Genomic DNA, 21,236 nt, shown 5'->3' with positions numbered 1-21,236 from the left:
ATGAACAGACCAATCACAAGTAATGAAATTGAAACTGTGATTAAAAATCTTCCAACAAACAAAAGTCCAGGACCAGATGGCTTCACAGGTGAATTCTATCAAACATTTAGAGAAGAGCTAACATCCATCCTTCTCAAACTCTTCCAGAAAATTACAGAGGAAGGAACACTCCCAAACTCATTCTATGAGGCCACCATCACCCTGATACCCAAACCAGACAAAGATACTACAAGAAAAGAAAATTACAGAGCAATATCACTGATGAATATAGATGCAAAAATCCTCAACAAAATACTAGCAAACAGAATCCAACAACACATTAAAAGGATCATATACCATGATCAAGTGGGATTTATCCCAGGATGCAAGGATTCTTCCATATACGCAAACCAATCAATGTGATACACCATATTAACAACTTGAAGAATAAAAACCATATGATCATCTCAATAGATGCAGAAAAAGCTTTTGACAAAATTCAACACCCATTTATGATAAAAACTCTCCAGAAAGTGGGCATACAGGGAACCTACCTCAACATAATAAAAGCCATATATAACAAACCCACAGCAAACATCATTCTTAATGGTGAAAAACTGAAAGCATTTCCTCTAAGATCAGGAACAAGACAAGGATGTCCACTCACCACTGTTATTCAACATAGTTTTGGAAGTCCCAACCACAGCAATCAGAGAAAAAAAAGAAATAAAAGGAATACAAATTGGAAAAGAAGTTAAGCTGTCACTGTTTGCTGATGACATGATACTATACATAGAGAATCCTATAGATGCCACCAGAAAACTACTAGAGCTAATCAATGAATTTGGTAAAGTTGCAGGATACAAAATTAATGCACAGAAATCTCTTGCGTTCCTATACACTAATGATGAAAAATCTGAAAGAGAAATTAAGGAAACACTCCCATTTACCACTGTAACAAAAAGAATTAAATATCTAGGAATAAACCTACCTAAGGAGACAAAAGACCTGTATGCAGAAAACTATAAGACACTGATGAAAGAAATTAAAGATGATACCAACAGATGGAGAGATATACCATGTTCTTGGAATGGAAGAATCAATATTGTGAAAATGACTATACTACCCAAAGCAATCTACAGATTCAATGCAATCCCTATCAAATTACCAATAGCATTTTTTACGGAACTAGAACAAAAAGTCTTCAAATTTGTCTGGAGACACAAAAGACCCCAAATAGGAAGCACAGTCTTGAGGGAAAAAAATGGAGCTGGAGGAATCAGATGCCCTGACTTCAGACTATACTATAAAGCTACAGTAATCAAGACAATATGGTACAGGCACAAAAACCAAAACATAGATCAATGGAACAAGATAGAAAGCCCAGAGATAAACCCACGCACCTATGGTCAACTAATCTATGACAAAGGAGGCAAGGATATACAATGGAGAAAAGACAGTCTCTTCAATAAGTGGTGCTGGGAAAACTGGACAGCTACATGTTAAACAATGAAATTAGAACACTCCCTAACACCATACACAAAAATAAACTCAAAATGGATTAGAGACCTAAATGTAAGACCAGACACTATAAAACTCTTAGGAAGAACACTCTTTGACATAAATCACAGTAAGATATTTTTTGATCCATCTCCTAGAGTAATGCAAATAAAAACAAAAATAAACAAATGGGACCTAAAGAAACTTCAAAGCTTTTGCACAGCAAAGGAAACCATAAACAAGATGAAAAGACAACCCTCAGCATGGTAGAAAATATTTGCAAACGAATCAATGGACAAAGGATTAATCTCCAAACTATATAAACAGCACATGCAGCTCAACATTAAAAAAACAAACAACCCAATCCAAAAATGGGCAGAAGATCTAAATAGACATTTCTCCAAAGAAGACATACAGATGGCCAAGAAGCACATGAAAAGCTGCTCAACATCACTAATTATTAGAGAAATGCAAATCAAAGCTACAATGAAGTATCACCTCACACCAGTTAGAATAGGTATCATCAGAAAATCTACAAACAACAAATGCTGGAGAGGGTGTGGAGAAAAGGGAACCCTCTTGCACTGTTGGTGGGAATGTAAATTGATACAGCCACTATGGAGAACAGTATGGAGGTTCCTTACAAAACTAAAAATAGAATTACCATATGATCCAGCAATCCCACTACTGGGCATATACCCAGAGAAAACCATAATTCAAAAAGACACATGCACCCCAATATTCATTGCAGCACTATTTACAATGGCCAGGTCATGGAAGCAAGCTAAATGCCCATCGACAGACAAATGGATAAAGAAGATGTGGTACATATATACAATGGAATATTACTCAGCCATAAAAAGGAACGAAATTGGGTCATTTGTTTAGACGTGGATGGATCTAGAGACTGTCACATAGAGTGAAGTAAGTCAGAAAGAGAAAAACAAATCTCGTATATTAAAGCATATATGTGGAACCTAGAGAAATGGTACAGATGAACCGGTTTGCAGGGCAGAAATTGAGATACAGATGTAGAGAACAAACGTATAGACACCAAGGGGGAAATCCGCGGGGTGGTGGTGCGGGGGAGGTGTGATAAATTGGGTGATTGGGATTGACATGTATACACTGACGTGTAAAATGGATGACAATTAAGAAACTGCTGTATAAAAAAATAAAATTAAATTTAAAAATTAAAAAAAAGATAAACAATAAGTTCCTACTATATAGCATAGGAAACTATATTCAATATCCTATGATAAACCATAATGAAAAGGAATACATATATATTCTGAATCAGTTTACTGTATACCAGAAACTAACACAATATTGTAAATCAACTATACTTCAATTAAAAAAAAATTTTTAATGTCAATCATAGCATCTGTGTTAATGTTTATCATTAGCACCTATGCAATTCTATTTTTCCCTTGGTCCTGATTTTATATTTCTATTTTCCTAAATTATTACTTATGTCCCAAATATGTGTCTCCAGCTCAGGTCACTTTCCAGAGATTCGGAACCAATCTTCTCATTATCTCAGTTTAGATTGCCATAAGAATCTCAAACTCAAAAATGTCTAAAACTGCACTTAATTCCCCACCTAAAAAACCAAAACAAAATATCCAGCTCTTCCTCCTTGCTTTTCTCAAGCTCAAAGAATGTTAACCCCATCCATCTAATAGCCCGAGTCAGAAATCTTAGTCATCCTTGGTTCTTCTCTTTTTCTCACTCTCTGTATATGTCAAGATGTGCTAGGTTGTATTGCTGTATAGCAAATAACCCCCAACTCTCAGTGGCTTAATACAATGCAAGTTTATTTCTCCCGCTGACTACTGAGTCGGAGCTGGGGCTCTGCTCCACTTTGTCACACTGCCTCTAGGTCCCAGGCTGAGAGATAAGCCACTATCTCGGCATTCTTGGTCACAACAATGAAGGGAAAAGAGCTCTGAAGAGTTTCATCTTGGCGATTTCATGCTCAGCCCAGAAGCAACACACATCACCTCTGCTAGAGCTGATAACTTGGCCCCAACACCCAACCACAGAAGGCCAGGAAGTACAGCCCTACCACATGCCCAGAGGCAGAGGGCAGAAAAATTAATAAGCAACATTAATGACTACCACACTGTCTTAGGATGGACTCCCCAGAAGCAGACTCTGAGATGAAGATTCATGTGAAAGCGACTAATTAGGAAGGCCACTAGGAAGAAACAGTAAGAGAGTGAGGAAGAGAGACATGGAAGAGAAGGTAGTTAAGCAAGTGTTTGATATCAAACAAAGTCCCGACTATGGTGGCTGGGGAGCTCGAGGTGCCTGTAGCTGCGGTGCTGAGGTTGGAGCGTCTGCATGTGTGCTGGCTGCTTTTGTAGCAGCTGCTGCTGGAGCTGGAACATTTCCCGAACAAAAGACTAAACTTACAGAAGAATGCAATCAAGTGATGGCTTTTTCTTCAGAATCTGAATAGGGAGGCCACAGGAACAGACGAAGTTGACAAGCTAGAAACTAAATTTATATCTGCTTGGAACAACGTGAAATATAGTTGGGTGTTGAAAACAAAGACATATTTTAGTAGAAATTCCCCTGTTTTATTGCTTGGAAAGTGTTACCATTTTAAATATGAAGTTGTTTAGACTACAGGCATACCTCAGAGATATTGTGGGTTTGGTTCCAGACCACTGCAATAAAGCAAATATTTCAATAAAATGAAAATGAACTGTTACCTGCAAGATCAGGACGTACCATAGAAGATCATGGAATTGAGGGAAACGTAGAAGAATTTCGTAAAGGTTTCATTTCAAGAATATGGCTTACCCACAAGGAAGAATTTCCTCGAATAGAAGGCTCAGCTTTGACAACAGACTGTGCTTGGAGCTGTACATTAAGAACCGGCCAGATGCTATTGGCTCAAGGACTCATTCTACACTTGCTTGGTAGAGCTTAGACCTGGCTGGCCTGATGCTTTGAACACTGAAAATTCAGACTCTGAATCATGGACTTCCAACACTGTAAAAACATTTACTGCATCTTTCAAAGCATCGCTTTCAGGGGAAAGAGAACTCAAAACCCCAACAATTTCTCTGAAGGAGACAATCGGGAGATATTCTGATGATCATGAAACGCAAAATGAAATTTATCACAGGAAAATCATCCCTTGGTCTGGTGATTCCCCCTTGGCTCTCTTTGGTTTACACCAACTAATAGAATATGGAAAGAAGTCTGGGGAAAAAGCTGGAGATTGGTATGGACCAGCTGTGGTTGCTCACATTTTAAGAAAAGCAGTTGAAGAAACAAGACACCCAGATTTACAAGGAATAACTATTTATGTTGTGCAACATTGTACAGTTTACAGTTCTGAGGTAACTGATAAACAGTGCGCTTCCATGGCCTCTGATAATACAGATGACAAAGCTGTTATTATTCTAGTTCCTGTTAGACTTGGTGGAGAAAGAAACAATGCCGACTATTTAGATTTTGTAAAGGGTATTTTAAGCCTTGAATACTGTGTGGGTATTATTGGTGGCAAACCTAAACAGTCATATTGCTTTGCTGGATTTCAAGATGACACTTTGATTTACATGAATCCTCATTACTGCCAATCTTTTGTAGATGTCAGCATAAAGGATTTCCCTCTTGAGACATTCCACTGCCCTTCTCCTAAAAAGATGTCATTTCGAAAAATGGATCTTAGCTGTACAATAGGATTTTACCGTCAAAATGTTCAAGACTTCAAACGAGCTTCTGAAGAAATCACTAAGATGCTGAAAATTTCTTCTAAGGAGAAATATCCATTATTTAGTTTTGTAAATGGTCATTCCAGAGACCATGATTTTACATCTACTACAACCAACGAAGAAGACCTTTTCTCAGAGGATGAAAAGAAAAGATTAAAAAGATTTAGCACAGAAGAGTTTGTCTTGCTGTAAAGATTAGCATATTTGTGCTCGATGAGAAGAAATCCTTTGAAGGAGGAAAAAGGAAGAGAAACAAGTATACTTGAAACTGGTTTATTTTCACAAATATCTTAATTTTATGTTTTTTTAAAAAAGAACATTTGAAAATGTACAAGTTTTAAAGCTATTTTTCTGGAAGAGAAATGATTTAGTAAATCTTGATTTCTAATAACTATCAAGTGATTCTGGCTGCATTCCTATTTCCCTAAGATCTGCTGGTGATAACTCTACCTTAACTGCAAGTCTTCCAGTCTTCAAATTCTTCCACCTGGGTCCACTATTCTCCTGAAGGTTTTGTGATATTGGGTCCCAAAATGGGATCACCAAATAGTTTCAAAAGCTTCAGTTTATACTAATGACCAGAAGACCAGAGAATGAATGTTCAGTGCTGCCTAAGCCTCCTGATATTAATGCAACCAAAGGATGCTTTTGGAGGTATCTTGATATTTTAAATAGTAATTTTTAGCTGTGATATGATACAATTACATGAGCAGAATTTTGAGTTAAGGTAATACTTAGCAATCTGATTGTACAATGGCACCTAATTTTACTTGCTGTTGAGCCTTCTCTGGGGAGTGAAGGTAAAGTATTGGTTTTCCCCACAGATTTAAAGTTTATGTTATTAATAATAACTATATCCAATCTAACAGATAAAGGCAAAATTGTTTCCTACCTCAAAAATGAAATTTTATGGAAACTCTACTTATTATGCAGTTTTAAAAGCTAAAGATAAGTACCAGGAAAGATATCAGTAGCTGCTCCTCCATGTGATTTTTGCTATTTGTATAAATCAGTGCAGTGGTGTTTAGGAGCTGAGGCCACGTATAAGGTAAATCTGCCTTAAGTGTATTATGTCTTATTTAAAGGCAAATTTGTGATGTAAAAGTATGAGTTATTACTGAGCCAGGTTTATAAAGTACTTTAATAAAGATATAAGAACATTAAAACAAACAAACAAAGGAAAAAACAACAAAGTCCCCAGGAGGGCAATTTAGGCTTAACTCCGTGGAAGAGCCTGGAGACAGTCGTACCTGAGAGCTGTCTGGACCAGGGGCAAGGAAGCTGGAGGAGGTATACTTCCATGCCAGGAGTCATTTGCTCGGGCTCTCCCCTGGGGGATGTAATCCCAGAGAGTTCTGGCTCTCCTCGCAGGTGTTGGCTGCTTGAAGTGAAAGCACAGCATGAAGATGGTAGAGGGATCCAAAAGCACACAGGTGGAGCACAGACATCATCTGCCACAATCCCGCCTCCCAAACCGGTAAATCACAACATCCTAACAGTTCTACCTCCCGAGTATTTCCTAAATTGTCCCATTTCTCTCTCCCCTTGGTTGCCCCCTCCGTCGAGTACACCTCGAGCCCGTTATCCTTGATCTTCTGCACTATTGCAATCAGAATATGACCTTCAGTCCTGACATCTCCAATCTAGATGTCACACTACAGTCAATAAGAATCAAGGCTTTTTTTGGGCTGCGTTGGGTCTTTGTTGCTACGCTGTGGGCTTTCTCTAGCTGCGGCGAGTTGGGGCTACTTTTCGTTGCAGTGCGCAGGCTTCTCATTGCGGTGGCTTCTCTTGTTGCAGAGCACAGGCTCTAGGTGCGCGGGCTTCAGGAGTGTGGCTCGCGGGCTCAGGAGTTGTGGCTCGTGGGCTCTAGAGCGCAGGCTCAGTAGTTGTGGCACATGAGCTTAGTTGCTCCGCGGCATGTGGGATCTTCCCAGACTAGGGATCGAACCCGTGTGCCCTGCATTGGCAAACGGAAAGAATCACGTTCTGATTGCCTGGTGACATCACAAATTTGTCATGCCTGCTTTCTAATCAAGATACAATCCCTATTTTGCAGATGAGAACGTTGAGCCTCAGAGCAGTGACTTGCCAATTCAGTTAGTAACTGGCAGAGCCAGAATAAGAATCTAGTATATATTAACTCTAAGACCTTTCCCATTATATTTCACTGTTTCAGGATCATGATTAACTGTCCACCTTACCCTGATTAATACCCAATTCTATAAGCTTCAAACTCAATGTTTTAAACCAAATTTATCATATTCCTTACCTCTCTCACCAATGTCCTGCTCTTGAGTTCCCAATGTCGATAATGACCCCGCCATCTTTTGGTGTCATCCTTTACTCTTCTCTTTCCTCTTTGTTTTTCCGCAGTTACTGTACTTCTGACTTCTCAGTGCCCATCGCTACAGGTAGGGCTGGCGTTATGTGCCTGGCAAGTACCCACTATGTGGGAGGTCCTGGAGCTGGGCCCAATGAGGGCTCATTAGTAGTGGATATCATTCCAATGATATTCTGTGCCAAGAAATGAGATCAGAATCCAGGGAATGAAGCCAAAGTTGGCCAGTCAGTTTGCCAAGCTGGAAGTTCTTGGGCAGAGTTATAAGCAGAGGGAAAGACACCAGTGGACAGGGAGAGACTGACTGATGATGGAAATGAAAAAAACAGTGATGGATGGAGCAGGGTCCTGGGGGAGGCAATGAAAGGGGTCACCATATGGCTCTTTGGTAGTGGACTGACTTTGAAGATTGGGATCTTGAGGAGAAGGAGGTATACATATGCCTTGTCTATACTAGGTGCTCAAAATGATATTGAAAGGTCTTAATGAAAATATCTGTTCCCTATTCCCCAGAGGCACATATTTTGAACTAAGTTAGCTTTTTTTCTAAACCTGGCATTTATCTTCATATTTCTAAGTAATATATTTATACTGCGGTTTCTTGATTTATCAGTTTGAAGCTATTAACTTCCTATTAAGTAGATGATAATATAGTCTGTTGTATTACCACCTCCTACTTCCTCTCTCCTTCTCCAGGATAAAAAATTCTAGCTAAATCAGTAGTCAATATATTATTTTGGCTACGCAAATATAGTTTAGTGATGACCCAGTTAGTTTTATAGTGTATCTCATACAAATTTTTATCTTTCCTGGAATTAATAATTTTTAAAATTCTGTTTGCTCTGTACTGATCTTTAATATTTTCCCAAGTGGTCCATCTGTTCCGTCAAATACTCTCAGCAGGTTTTTTCTTTCCCCACAATGCTCGAGCATATTTCTCGATAATCTATTTCCATTTTTTTCTCTGAGGCCTCCCTCCCATAGCACTCTACCTTCCTACCGCAGCCTGGATGGGTTGCTCTGAAGCCCTTCTGCACAGCTGTAATCCTGAGAATTCCCTTTTCCATCAAACTGTTTCTCTTGTGTTGGGCTTCCTTTTCCTGGATCCAATGATATTCTTTGCCTTGGTTTGTTTGCTCTCCACATTTGCTGAAGCACAGCTTTCAGCAGGCTCTAAGGAAGGAGAGTGTCTTAATCAACCCCTACACTTGATTCATGGTTTGGCTGGGTAATTTTTTTTTTTTTTTTTTTTTTTGCGGTACGCGGGCCTCTCACTGTTGTGGCCTCTCCCGTTGCGGAGCACAGGCTCCGGACGCGCAGGCTCAGCGGCCATGGCTCACGGGCCCAGCCGCTCCGCGGCAGGTGGGATCTTCCCGGACCGGGGCACGAACCTGTGTCCCCTGCATCGGCAGGCAGACTCTTAACCACTGCGCCACCAGGGAAGCCCTGGCTGGGTAATTTTAAAGGCATAACTACATTATCATCTACTATCCAGTGGTGTTGAGAAGTCTTATGGCACTCTGTCATTATTTTATATGTAACCTGTTTTGTCTCTCTGAAACTTTTCATGTTGCCTCTTTAAGTCAGATGTTCTGAAATGTCAGGGATGTGCCTCCTCGTGGACGTTTTGCTATTCATGTTACTAGCACTTAGAGGGCCCTTTCAGTTTGGAGGCTCTGTGTTCTTCATGTGTGGGAAATTTTCTTGTACTTTTCCTTGGGAAAATTTCTGTCTTCCATTTTTTTTTCTTTCTATGATTTCTGATCTCTCTGATTGATGCTTTATGTCCATGTCACCAGCCCCTTTCTGTTCTATTTTCCTTTTCTCTTTTTGTTCCTCTTGCTGGACAATAACCTTGACTTGACTTTCCAACTCTTCCATCACAATGTTTTATTTCAGCTTTCGTATTTTTCAAGTTTCCAAATGTTCATTGTTAGTTTTTCATAGTACCCCATCCTTATCTGATGGATGCAAAATCTTCTATTATTTTCCCAAGGATATTATTTATTGGTTGGTTTTCTTTTCTTCTGTTCCGGTTTGCTTCCATCAGGTTCCTTTTTTTTCTGTTTGTTTTTCCGCATCTTTTCATGTTGGAGTTTTTATCAAATGTTTATTGTTTCTGGTATGCAATATGCAGAATCTAAATATCTACATGAATTGTGACCCGAAAAACAGGAAAAAAATGCAATGATCACGTTCAAAGAGGACTAATAAGAATAAGATATATGTAGAAAGAATCATATGCAGTGTCATTAAAACAACCTTTAAGTCACGCAGAAAGACATTATAATAGCTTTTAAAAGCCAAATAAACACACATCTAAACAAGGAACAAATAATGGACTATACTTTATGGAGAGGGCAGGGTAGGGTAGGGTAGAAGATTCAAATCAGACAGAAAAATAGGTAATGTGTGATTTGAATCTAGGAGATGTGTTAGTCCAAGACCATCCCTTTTAAGGTATAGAACTGTATTAAATGGCTCATAATGTCCCATTAGCAAAGTATAAAAAATCAAACCCCAAGTCTCAGTTAAAGAAAAATCCCTCTGGCTGATATACAACCACAACTGGCTGAATTAAAATAAGAATCCCAATTTGCATAGATGATATAATTGTTTTATAGATATCTTTTGACTAAACGACGATTAGAATTAGTAGAAAAAAAGAAAGTAAGTCACATCCATGACATTAGTACTTTTGTGTTAAGATTAATAATATATTAGTTTTCTATTGTTGTGTAAGAAATTACTACAAACATAGTGGCTTAAATCAACACACTTTTTTTTTGTTTTGTTTTTTTGCGATACACGGGCCTTTCGCTGTTGTGGCCTCTCCCGTTCCGGAGCACAGGCTCCGGACGCGCAGGCTCAGCGGCCATGGCTCACGGGCCCAGCCGCTTCGCGGCATGTGAGATCTTCCCGGACCGGGGCACGAACCAGTGTCCCCTGCATTGGCAGGCGGACTCTCAACCACTACGCCACCAGGGAAGCCCAACACATGTTTATTATCTCACAGTTTCTGAGGATCAGGAGTCCTGGCTGGTCTTCAGCTCAGGCTCTCACCAGGCTTCCATCAAGGCGCTAGCTGACTGCATTTTCATCTGGAGGCTTGTCTGAGGAAAAAATCCATTTCCAAGTGCATTCAGGCTTTTGGCAGAAGGTATTTCCTTTCTGCTATGTGACTGAGGACCCTGACTTTTTGCTGGCTGTTGGCTGGAGGGCTCCCTCAGATTCTAGAGGTGTCCACGTTCCTAAATGCGTCCACAGTGCTACGTGGGCTTTTTCTTAGTCCATTTGGGCTGCTATAACAAGGTATTATAGACTGAGTGGCTTATAAACAACGGCAATTTATTTCTCCCAGTTCTGGAGACTGGATGTCAGATAGCAGCACAGCCAAGTTCCAGTGAGAGCCCTCTTCTGGGTTGCAGACTGTCAGCTTGTAGTTGTGTTCTCATGTGGCAGAAAAAGGGCACCAGTGCTCTCTGGGGCCTCCTCTATAAGGATATTAAGTCCATTCATGAAGTTAATGAGGTCATTCTCATGACCTAATTACTTCCAAAGACCCCACCTCCTAAATCCATCACTTTGGGGGTTAGGATTTCCACGTATGAATTTTGGAGGAATACAAACATTCAGCCCACAGCAGGCTTTCCCAACATGGCTGCTTACTTCAGCAAGTAAGATGAAGTAAGAGATGCTTACATCTCCCACAAGGAGAATCACTCCAGTCTGCTAAAACAGAGTCTTTTACGACATAACATAATCATAGGCGTAATGTCTGGTCATCTTTTCCATATAACACAATCTAACCAAGGAACTGATTTCACATCACCTTTGCCATATTCTATTGGCTAGAAGCAAGTCACAGGTCCTGCCTGCACTCAAGGGGAGGGAATTAAACAAAAGTATGGACACCGGGACAAGGGAAATCATTGGGGATCACCTTAGGGTCTGTCTGCCACGAGGAACAATCTTTATTTGCTTGGTATTTAAAGTATTTGTAATGTTAAGAAAATTTGGCAAATTATGGCATCTAATAGGTTAGCTTTGTGATTCCAATTTAAAATGAGTAAATAAATGATTTAGATTTGGAATTTGAGCTAAGAGGTATAAGAGAATTTTTAATGTTTGAAAATTATATTGAACCATTTAAAATATCTTAACATCCACCATACTTATTTAATGTATTATAGATATTAGAATTATTAAAGTACTTGAAAGGGTGACAGCTCATCTCTAAAGATAGCCAAATCCAATTCATGCCCTCCCTGTATGTGCATTTTGCTCTTCATAACAAGAAGAGGAGCTCATTTACCCTCCCCTTCAATCTGGGCTGGCCATATCACTAACTCTAATCAAGAGAATGTGGCAGGGCTTCCCTGGTGGCGCAGTGGTTGGGAGTCAGCCTGCCGATGCAGGGGACGCGGGTTCGTGCCGCGGTCTGGGAGGATCCCATGTGCCGCGTAGCGGCTGGGCCCGTGGGCCGTGGCCGCTGGGCCTGCACGTCCGGAGCCTGTGCTCTGCAACGGGAGAGGCTGCAGCAGTGAGAGGCCCGCGTACCGCAAAAAGAGAATGTGGCAGAAGTGACATTCTGGACTTAAGCCCAGGCTGTACAAGGACTGGCAGCTTCTACTTTTTGCCTCTTAAAAGGCTCTTTCTTAGAACCCAGCTGCTATGCTGTGAGGAAGCAAATCATATGTCCGATTGCAGAATATATAAAGAACTCTTAAAACTCAATAATAAGATGACAAAATCCAATTTAAAAATGGGCAAGTTTTTGAACAGATATGTCACCAAAGAAGATACAGGAAAAGCCAATAAGCACATGAAAATAGTCTCAACATCATCAGTTATTAGAGAAATGCAAATTAAACTCCAAGATAACACGTCACACCTGCTAAAATGTAAAATGGCTATAATAAAAAAGACAGGTCATCACTAGTGCTGGTGAAATTACAGAGAAAGTGGAACCTTCGTACATTGCTGAGATGAATGTAAAATGGCATAGACACTTTGGAAAACAGTCTGGCAGTTTCTCAGAAAGTGAAACATATGTGTATTAAGCATGTCTTTTCATTCTAATGTTTGACCTCTGGAGCCTTACAGATACTAGGTGGGGAGTCTGTCCTCCCAGGTCCAGCTAGAGAGTAAACAACTCTCCAGGAGGGCGCCTTTCATATGCAAGCCAACCAATCCAAAACCCAACCCCACTCCCTTCTTTATGGAGCTGTGCACACAGAGCCACTATCCTCCTGCTGGAATCACCTAAGGGCCGGGTACCAGACAACTAGGGGCAGGCTCTATGCACCATAACTTACTGAAATTATTTAAACCAGCCAATCGTAAATCCACTTACCCTGCCTTGCCGGTACCTTTCTGCAGAAACCAAGATAAAGTCCTTTGCTCACATTTTCCCTTTCTGTCTCCTGACCAACCCAGTGCTTCCCGATACAGCCTTGCCTGCCTGGCATGCCCCCTCCTCCCGGGAACTGTGAGTAACAGACTATCTTTTCAAAGAACATCATCTCTTGATCTGTTGGCCTCACTATACAGGAATAAAAATAAGACCAACATTTTAAAACAATATGTTTGCCATATGATCCAGCAATTCCATTCCTAGGTATTTACTCAAGTGAAATGAAGCTATTTTCACACAAAGATTTGTACATGAATGTTCATAGCAGCATTATTCCTGATAGTCAAAAAGTGGAAACAACCCAAATGTCCATCAGCTGATGAATGGATAAACAAAAGGTGTTATATCCATACAATGGAATACTCATTCAGAAATAAAAACGTTTGAACTACTGATAGATGCTAAAACATGGACAAACTCAAAAATATTTATCTAAGTGAAAGAAGCCAGGCACGAAAGACCACATACTATACGATTCCCTTTATAGAAATGTTCAGAGGTTTGCCCTGGTTGCCTAGTGGTTAGGATTCTGGGCTTCACTGCCAAGGCCCAGGTTCAATCCCTGGTCGGGGGACCAAGATCCCATAAGAGGGATGGTGCAGCCAAAAAAAAAAAAAAAATTCAGAAAAGACAAATTTATAGAGAAAAAAAGTAAGTTTGTGACAGTCCAGGACTGGGATGGGAACAGGGATTGACTTCAAATGGGCATGAAGGTTCTCTTTGGGTTGATGATAATATTCTAAAACTGTAACGATTGAAGGTGGTAGATACAGAGCTCTGTAAATTTACTAACCATCACTGCTTCTGTTCTTAAGTAAATTTTATGATTGATAAATTATTCCTTAATAAAGTTGTTTAAAAAAAATAAGAAAGTCTGAATAAGGAAGTCAATGCCTTGCTTCTACCCAGGGGATGAATATAATGTTTCAGAAGAAATGTCAGGATGTGGTTCAATCTTCTGACAGCTACCAGATCATGTGAGGTGGAAGTTCTGTGGTTCACCCTAGAAGCAATCCTCACCGGACTGAACAAAGCCTGTGCAGACACAGTGGATTCTCAGCACGGAGGCATAAGTCTTAATGGTTTATTGTATGCATGTGTGGGGAAAATGTGTGCTTCAAAGGCAAACGACAGCACACCCTTCCACAGTCCAGATGCTAATTCTATGGGAACTAGTTTACAGCTCTGTACCCCATAGATAACAGAAATGCAAATTGATCTTTCTAGGCCTGCAAATGTCTACAGACACGCAAATTCTATTCTGTCCAACAGATGTTCAGTTGACTTCCCTCCCCCACTGAGGAAGAAGTTCATTTGCCTCCATTGGCACATTCATCACTATATTCCCACTATATGAATGTGTCTGTTCTTTGACTTTTCCTTTGAACCGGTTTTAACATCTGCCTGATTCCCTAATTCTGAGTAAAACGTAATCTTCAACATGCTCATTTTGCTTCTGAATGAGAATCATGATTTTTGGGTAAGTTATCTTTAACATATTGTTTTTAATAGACTTTGTTCTTGAGAGCAGTTTTAGGTTCACAGTAATATTGAGCAGAAGGTAGAGAAAGTCCCCATACACCCACCCTGGTCTCCCGCCACTGCAGCCTCCTCCACTATTGACATCAAGCTCAGAGTGATACATTTTTACAATCAATAATTTTTTTTAAATTGGGATATAGTTGCTTTACAACGTTATGTTAGTTTCTGCTGTACACCAAAGTGAATCAGCTCTATGTATACATATATCCCCTCCCTCTTGGACCTCCCTCCCACCCCACTCCCCATCCCATTCATCTAGGTCACCACAGAGCTCCAAGGTGAGCTCCCTGTGCTATACAGCAGGTTCCCACTAGCTATCTGTTTTACACATGGCAATGCACATATGTCAATCCCAATCTCCCAATTCATTCCCCCCTCCCCCCTGTGTCCACACATCCATTATCTCTGTCCGTGTCTCTATTCCTGTCCTGCAAAAAGGTTCATCTGTACCATTTTTCTAGATTCCACATATATGTGTTAATATACAATACTGGTTTTTCTCTTTCTGACTTACTTCACTCTGTATGACAGACTCTAGGTCCATCCACGTCTCTGCAAATGACCCAAATCCATTCCTTATTATGGCTGAGTAATATTCCATTGTATATATGTACACATCTTCTTTATCCAATCCTCTGTTGATGGACATTTAGGTTGCTTCCATGTCCTGGCTATTGTAAATAGTGTTGCAGTGAGCAGTGGGGTACATGTGTCTTTTTGAATTATGGTTTTCTCAGGGTATATGCCCAGTAGTGGGATTGCTGGGTCATATAGTAGTTCTATTTTTAGTTTTCTGAGGAACCTCCATACTGTTCTCCATAGTGGCTGTACCAACTTACATTCCCACCAACAGTGTAGGAGGGTTCCCTTTTCTCCTCCCCCTCTCCAGCATTTATTGTTTGTAGATTTTTTGATGATGGCCATTCTGACCACTGTGAGGTGATATCTCCTTGTAGTTTTGATTTGCATTTCTCTGATAATTAGTGGTATTGAACCCACACTGAAACATCATTGTCTTCCAAAGTCCATATAACACATGCTTTGTAATTATCAATATGTTTTTTAATTAATTTATTTATTTTATTTATTTTTGGCTGCATTGGGTCTTCATTGCTGCACGTGGGCTTTTCTGTAGTTGCAGCGAGCGGGGGCTACTCTTTGTTATGGTACGCGGGCTTATTGCTGTGGCTTCTCTTGTTGCGGAGCATGGGCTCTAGGCGCGCAGACTTCAGTAGTTGTGGCTCACGGGCTCTAGAGCGCAGGCTCGGTAGTTGTGGTGCACGGGCTTAGTTCCTCCGTGGTATGTGGGATCTTCCTGGGCCAGGGCTCGAACCGGTGTCCCCTGCATAGGCAGGTGGATTCTTAACCACTGTGCCACCAGGGAAGCCCCTATCAATTTTTTTGTCATTCTCATGAAATCTCAAGATGACCTTTCGAGGAATCAGCCTAGATAGATCCTCTGAAGGAGCAAAGTCAGCCTGCCCTTTCAGAATTCTGCCTTAACGCTGTTCGTCTCCTCTTTGGTATGCTACGTGTTGTAATAAGATGGTGTTGACTGAAAAAAATGCACAACCTAAAAGTTGAGAGTTATGTTTTACTTGGCAGACAAAACTGAGGATTTTAGCCCGGGACACAGCATCTCAGATCACTCTGAGAAACCGCTCCGAAGATGCAAGGGGGGAGCCAGGATACACAGGAGTTTTTGCAACAAAGACCAGGTAGTCGGAACATCAAAACATTACTGTTAATGAAAGAAAACCAGCCATCTCAAGTTAAGGAATGTAGCACTTTTCTGTGTATGGGAAGATGCAAGAGTCTGGGCTCCCTGAAATCATTCCTTTGATATGCACCTCAGCTCTCTGGGGCCAGTATCCTGTGATTTGTCACCTTGAGTCTCCTCAGGGTGCACTGTCCGGGGGTGGCTACAATGTCTGATGATTTGATGGCAGGCATCCTGCCTCTATCCTGAGTTCCCTCAGGGCTCACTCTTGGGGCGGCTGTACTGTGATGGCTTAATGGCTGCAACATCCTTTGTTTACTGACACGACAGGCAATATTTTTCATTCACAATGGCAAATTCCATCCACAGAGAAGCCTGTGAGACTCCTCAGAGAGACAGAGGAGAATGTACCTCTTCCAGCTCTCTTTATCATAAATGCACATCTTTGTGCTTTATTTCATGAGAGAATTAAATGGAATTGAGCTGAGTTGAATTTCACAATCCACCTAGTTGCTTTTGCCAGAAGCCTGATATTCATTCTAGAGTCCCTCTTTCTTCCTTTATGTTTTTGTATTCAACAAATAGCCATCAAACACCCACTCTGGGGCTTCCCTGGTGGCACAGTGGTTGAGAGTCCGCCTGCCATTGCAGGGGACACGGGTTCGTGCCCCGGTCTGGGAAGATCCCACATGCCACGGAGAGGCTGGGCCCATGAGCCATGGCCGCTGAGCCTTAACGTCTGGAGCCTGTGCTCCACAACGGGAGAGGCCACAACAGTGAGAGGCCCGTGTACCGCAAAAACAAACAAACAAACAAAAACAAATAAACACCCACTCTGGGCAGGCACACTACCAGATCCTGGAGAGACAATGATAAGTGGGGTCGCTACTCCATGGAACTTATGACACATAGGTAATCACCAAGTATATACTGAAAATGTGCTATGAAAGACACCCATGCCTTAAAATCAGGGCCCCTGATTTAGTTGGGCAGTGGGGTGGGATCAGGTTAGACTTCTCTGAGAAAATGACATTTGGGCTGAAACCTGAAGTTGAAAATAAGTTAGCTAGGATGTGTGTGTCTGTGTGTATCTCTGTGTGTGTGTGTGTGCATGTGTGTGTTTGCAGGTGGGTGTGGCAGTTAAGTAGACCTGACTGGGCAGGTGAAGAGGCTAGGATAAAGTCTTTGGGGAGAGAAAGAACATTCTAGTTGCTGCAAGGTCACCATGGTGGGAGTTTGGGCAGTGAGTAAGGTGTGGAGCGATGAGGTTGGTGATCTAGACAGAGGCCAGTCTTTGGAGGATATGTTTTTTTTATTTTAAGGGCAAAGGGAAGCCATTGCAATATCTGTACCCTTCTTAAAATATTCCAAATTTGAAAAGATCATTTTATGGACTATGGTCAGGTGACACACTGGATATTGCAGCAGTTTAGGGTTAAAATAATGTTTTATGAACTAGGATCGTGACAATGAAGTTGGAAAGAAATGAAGAGATGCAGGAGATACTTTGGTAAAACAGAAAGGTCTAGGTGATGGGCTAAATATGAGAGGCAATGCAGGAGAGGTTCTAGTGAAGGATGAGTCCCAGGTTAGTGGCTTGCACTACTAAATGGGACCCTTCTCTGAGGCAGGGAACATCAGAGGAGACTGCACCCCGACATGCCCTGTTTTAGTCTCAGGAAATCTCTCCAGCTGCTCTCACTGGGTTTGGTTCCTTGCATGGGAGGCCATGAGTGGTCAGTCTCCTTTCGCCGGAAAGTGATCAGTGTAACCCCAAATGAGCCTAGATTTTACAAAACAAAAGCCAGGAAAGGGGGCTGTCTTAACGCAACATCTCTTTTTGGTCTTTACTACACAAATGCCTCTGAACAAGGACACATAAAAACTTTTCTAAATGGGGAAGGGAAAATGCTGGGAGAAAAAAAGACACTGGGTAGTAAAAAATAAGTAGGAGGACTGTGGGATACATGGTCCTTGAACTCAGAGGAAAAGTCATCTCTCTGATGATAATTCCCAATAGGTCACATCAAATTAATCACAAGTCCTATTGATCCTGCTTCCTTAATGGCTTATAAGTTAATCCTGTCACCCATAGCTTCATTTCACTGTCTTAGTTCAGAGGGGTGGTGTGGTTCTCATTATGTCATTACCTGAATTGCTGTAGTAACAATCGTATCAGGATTGCGTTTGGCTGCATGAAACAGAAACCCAAACACAGAGTCTTAACCAAAGAGAAATTAACAGCGCAGAGCTGGTGCAACAGCCCAAGGAAGTTACCAAGGACAGACCAACAGCCTCCTAACTGCATTGCAAGTGGGAGGAGTAGTGAGAATGCAGGGCAGCATCTTATCAGGAAAGTAAAACATTTCTAGAAATTCCCAGCAGAATTCTACTTTTGCCAGAACTGTTGTCACAGCAGTTTCAAGGGAAGAGAGAAATAATAGATACTTAGCAGTTTTCTTTTCATTTTTTAAAATAAGGATTGGATAGGGCTTCCCTGGTAGAGCAGTGGTTGAGAGTCCGCCTGCCGATGCAGGGTACACGGATTCGTGCCCCGGTCTGGGAAGATCCCACGTGCCACCGAGCGGCTGGGCCCGTGAGCCATGGCCACTGAGCCTGCATGTCCGGAGCCTGTGCTCCGCAATGGGAGAGGCCGCAACAGCGAGAGGCCCGCGTACCACACACAAAAAAAATAAATAATAAGGATTAGATAAAGATGGATAAAGAATAGGTCACTGATAGCATTTGCCACAGAGGCCTAACTGGTTTCACTGTTGCTAATCCTGCCCCTTTGGGCAAACCTTCTCCCTGTGACTGCTAGAGGCATCATTCTCAAGTCAGATTGCATCATTCTCTTGCTTAAAATACTTCAGTGGTAATCCATGGCTTTCAGGATAAAATTCCAACTCCTGGCTTAGCACACAAGGCCCTCAGGATCTGGCCCCCGCCCCTCTCTCACTGCATCTCCCCTTTCTCTTCTGCAGGCCTCACTGCTCCAGCTACTCCTGCACATCCCAGAACTGACGACGCTGTTAAAAATCCACACATTTGTACGCTCATCACCGTCTCTCCAGCATCTAGTAGTGTGCCTGCCCGGAGTGCGCACTTGACAGCTCTTTGTTGAATACAGAAAATAATAAAAATAAAATAAAATAAAGGAAGGAAAGAGGTAGCTTAGAATGAATAACAGGCTTCTGGCACAAGCAACTAGGTGAATTGCAAAATTCAATTCAGCTTAATTCAGTTTAATTCTTTTATGAAATAAAGCACAGGGATATGTGTATGCATGCTAAACAGATTTGGAAGAGGTACATTCTCCTTTCCTCGGTTTTCTGAGGACTCCCACAGGCTTCTCTGGGGATGCAATTTGCCATCGTACTATAACATATGTTTTTAAATTAACAATAAGGTTTTTGCCATCTTGATAAAAATCTCAAGGTAACCTTTTGAGGGATCATTCTACCTAGAGACAGTCTAGATTGGTCCCCTAGATGAGCACATTCAGCCTGCACTTTCAGAATTCAGCCTTGACATACAATTCATCTGCCCAAGTGGGCTACTATTATAGCCTTACCTGGATTACCTTTCCCCTTTCCTTCCAAGCTCAATCCTAGTTTTCTTCAGACTTCAGTGGGGGTGTAATTTCTTCCCAGAACTATTTCTGGGTCTCCTTTTCCTCTCCTAGTGTTTCCCGAGTTTACCTCTGTCTTAGACGGCACTTCTCACACTACCTTCTTGTCATTGGCTTGCTGGGTAGTGAGCTCCTCAAGGGTAGAGGCCGTGTTTCACTGATATCTGTTCTCAGCGGCATGTGTCGTCAGCCATTGTGTTCTGAAGGAGTGAATCCAGCCCCACCTGGAATCATTGCTCTTCTGTAGAGTAGATGGATGTAGAGAGCCGTCCATGTTGCTTATATTTAACAATCTCCTTTCCTGAAGGAGAAGCCAGAAAGTGAGAGACGATGCTTCAGTGGGGATCTTTGGAGTAGTTAAGAGCTTCAAACCTCCTTTTCCAGAGAGTGTTTTCCAAGCCAAGTGGGAAATAAAACTTTCTTGAATCTCACTTTCTCTCCTTACATCGTATATCCAGCCTTGGTGGAAATTCCAAAAGGTAATAAAATAAATAAAGCACAAAGAAACAGAAAGAGAGTTTGTGCCATGAATTCCTACATTAGTGAGAAGTGGGCAAACATTGTCCCTCATTCATTTCTAAAGACTTCACAGCCTGTTTTGGGCTGAATGCTTGTGTTTCCTGTCCTCAGTTCATAAGTTGAAGCCCTAACCCCCCAGCGTGACTATATTTGGAGTGAGGAAGTAATTAAGGTTAAATGAGGTCATAAGTGTGGGCCCTGATCGAATAGAATTAGTGTCCTCATAAGAAAAGAAACCAGAGAGCTCCCCCTGCCCACCTGCACAGAGGAAAGCCCACATGAACACAAAGAGAGAGGGTAGCCATTTGCAAGCCAGAAAGAGGAGTCTCACCAGACACAAGATTGACTGGACCTGTAGCCTACAGAACTGTGAGAAACTAAATTTCTGTTGTTTAAGCCACCTAGTCTATGATATTTTGTCATGACAGACTAAGACACAGCAGACTAAGACACAGCCCTTGGAATATACTTTCTCCACAGTGAGTATTCAATAAGTATTTGTCAAATGTGCACATATATAATGATATACCTATAAAAAAAGTTTAAAAATAGCTATCTGTGGGAATTCCCTGGTCGGGGAACTAAGATCTTGCAAGCTGTGTGGTGCGGCAAAAAAAAAAAAAAAAAAAAAAGGTACCTGTGAAGATTGTGACTATGGGTGATTTTCATTTTTGTTATTTATATTTGTATAATTTGAACTCTTTATGGGGTAGGTATATTATACTGTAAAATTTTTTTAAAGCAATTTAAAAGTCATAACTAGCTGGTTTGATATGCAGAACAGACCGGGATGTAATCATGGGTCTTGGAGACAATGTTCTGGACCTTAGAGCAGCAGACACTTCCTGTGTGGGCTG

General features: G+C 41.3%; 1 protein-coding gene across 1 annotated transcript; it reads left to right on the top strand.

Moving 5' to 3' along the window:
- The first annotated feature begins 3,767 nt into the window (after positions 1 to 3,767).
- Positions 3,768 to 5,487, top strand: LOC101287309 (cysteine protease ATG4C-like). Its single transcript, XM_049707876.1, is given in 4 exon segments — positions 3,768 to 3,827; positions 3,933 to 4,101; positions 4,182 to 4,426; positions 4,428 to 5,487. Coding segments are annotated over 4 exon segments (1,449 nt in total). The 3' UTR covers positions 5,403 to 5,487.
- The last annotated feature ends 15,749 nt before the right edge of the window (positions 5,488 to 21,236 follow it).

This window comes from Orcinus orca, chromosome 3, assembly GCF_937001465.1.
Source record: "Orcinus orca chromosome 3, mOrcOrc1.1, whole genome shotgun sequence".
Taxonomy (NCBI): domain Eukaryota; kingdom Metazoa; phylum Chordata; class Mammalia; order Artiodactyla; family Delphinidae; genus Orcinus; species Orcinus orca.
The sequence above is the reverse complement of the archived record's forward strand: the minus strand, read 5'-3'. Positions and strand labels throughout refer to the sequence as shown.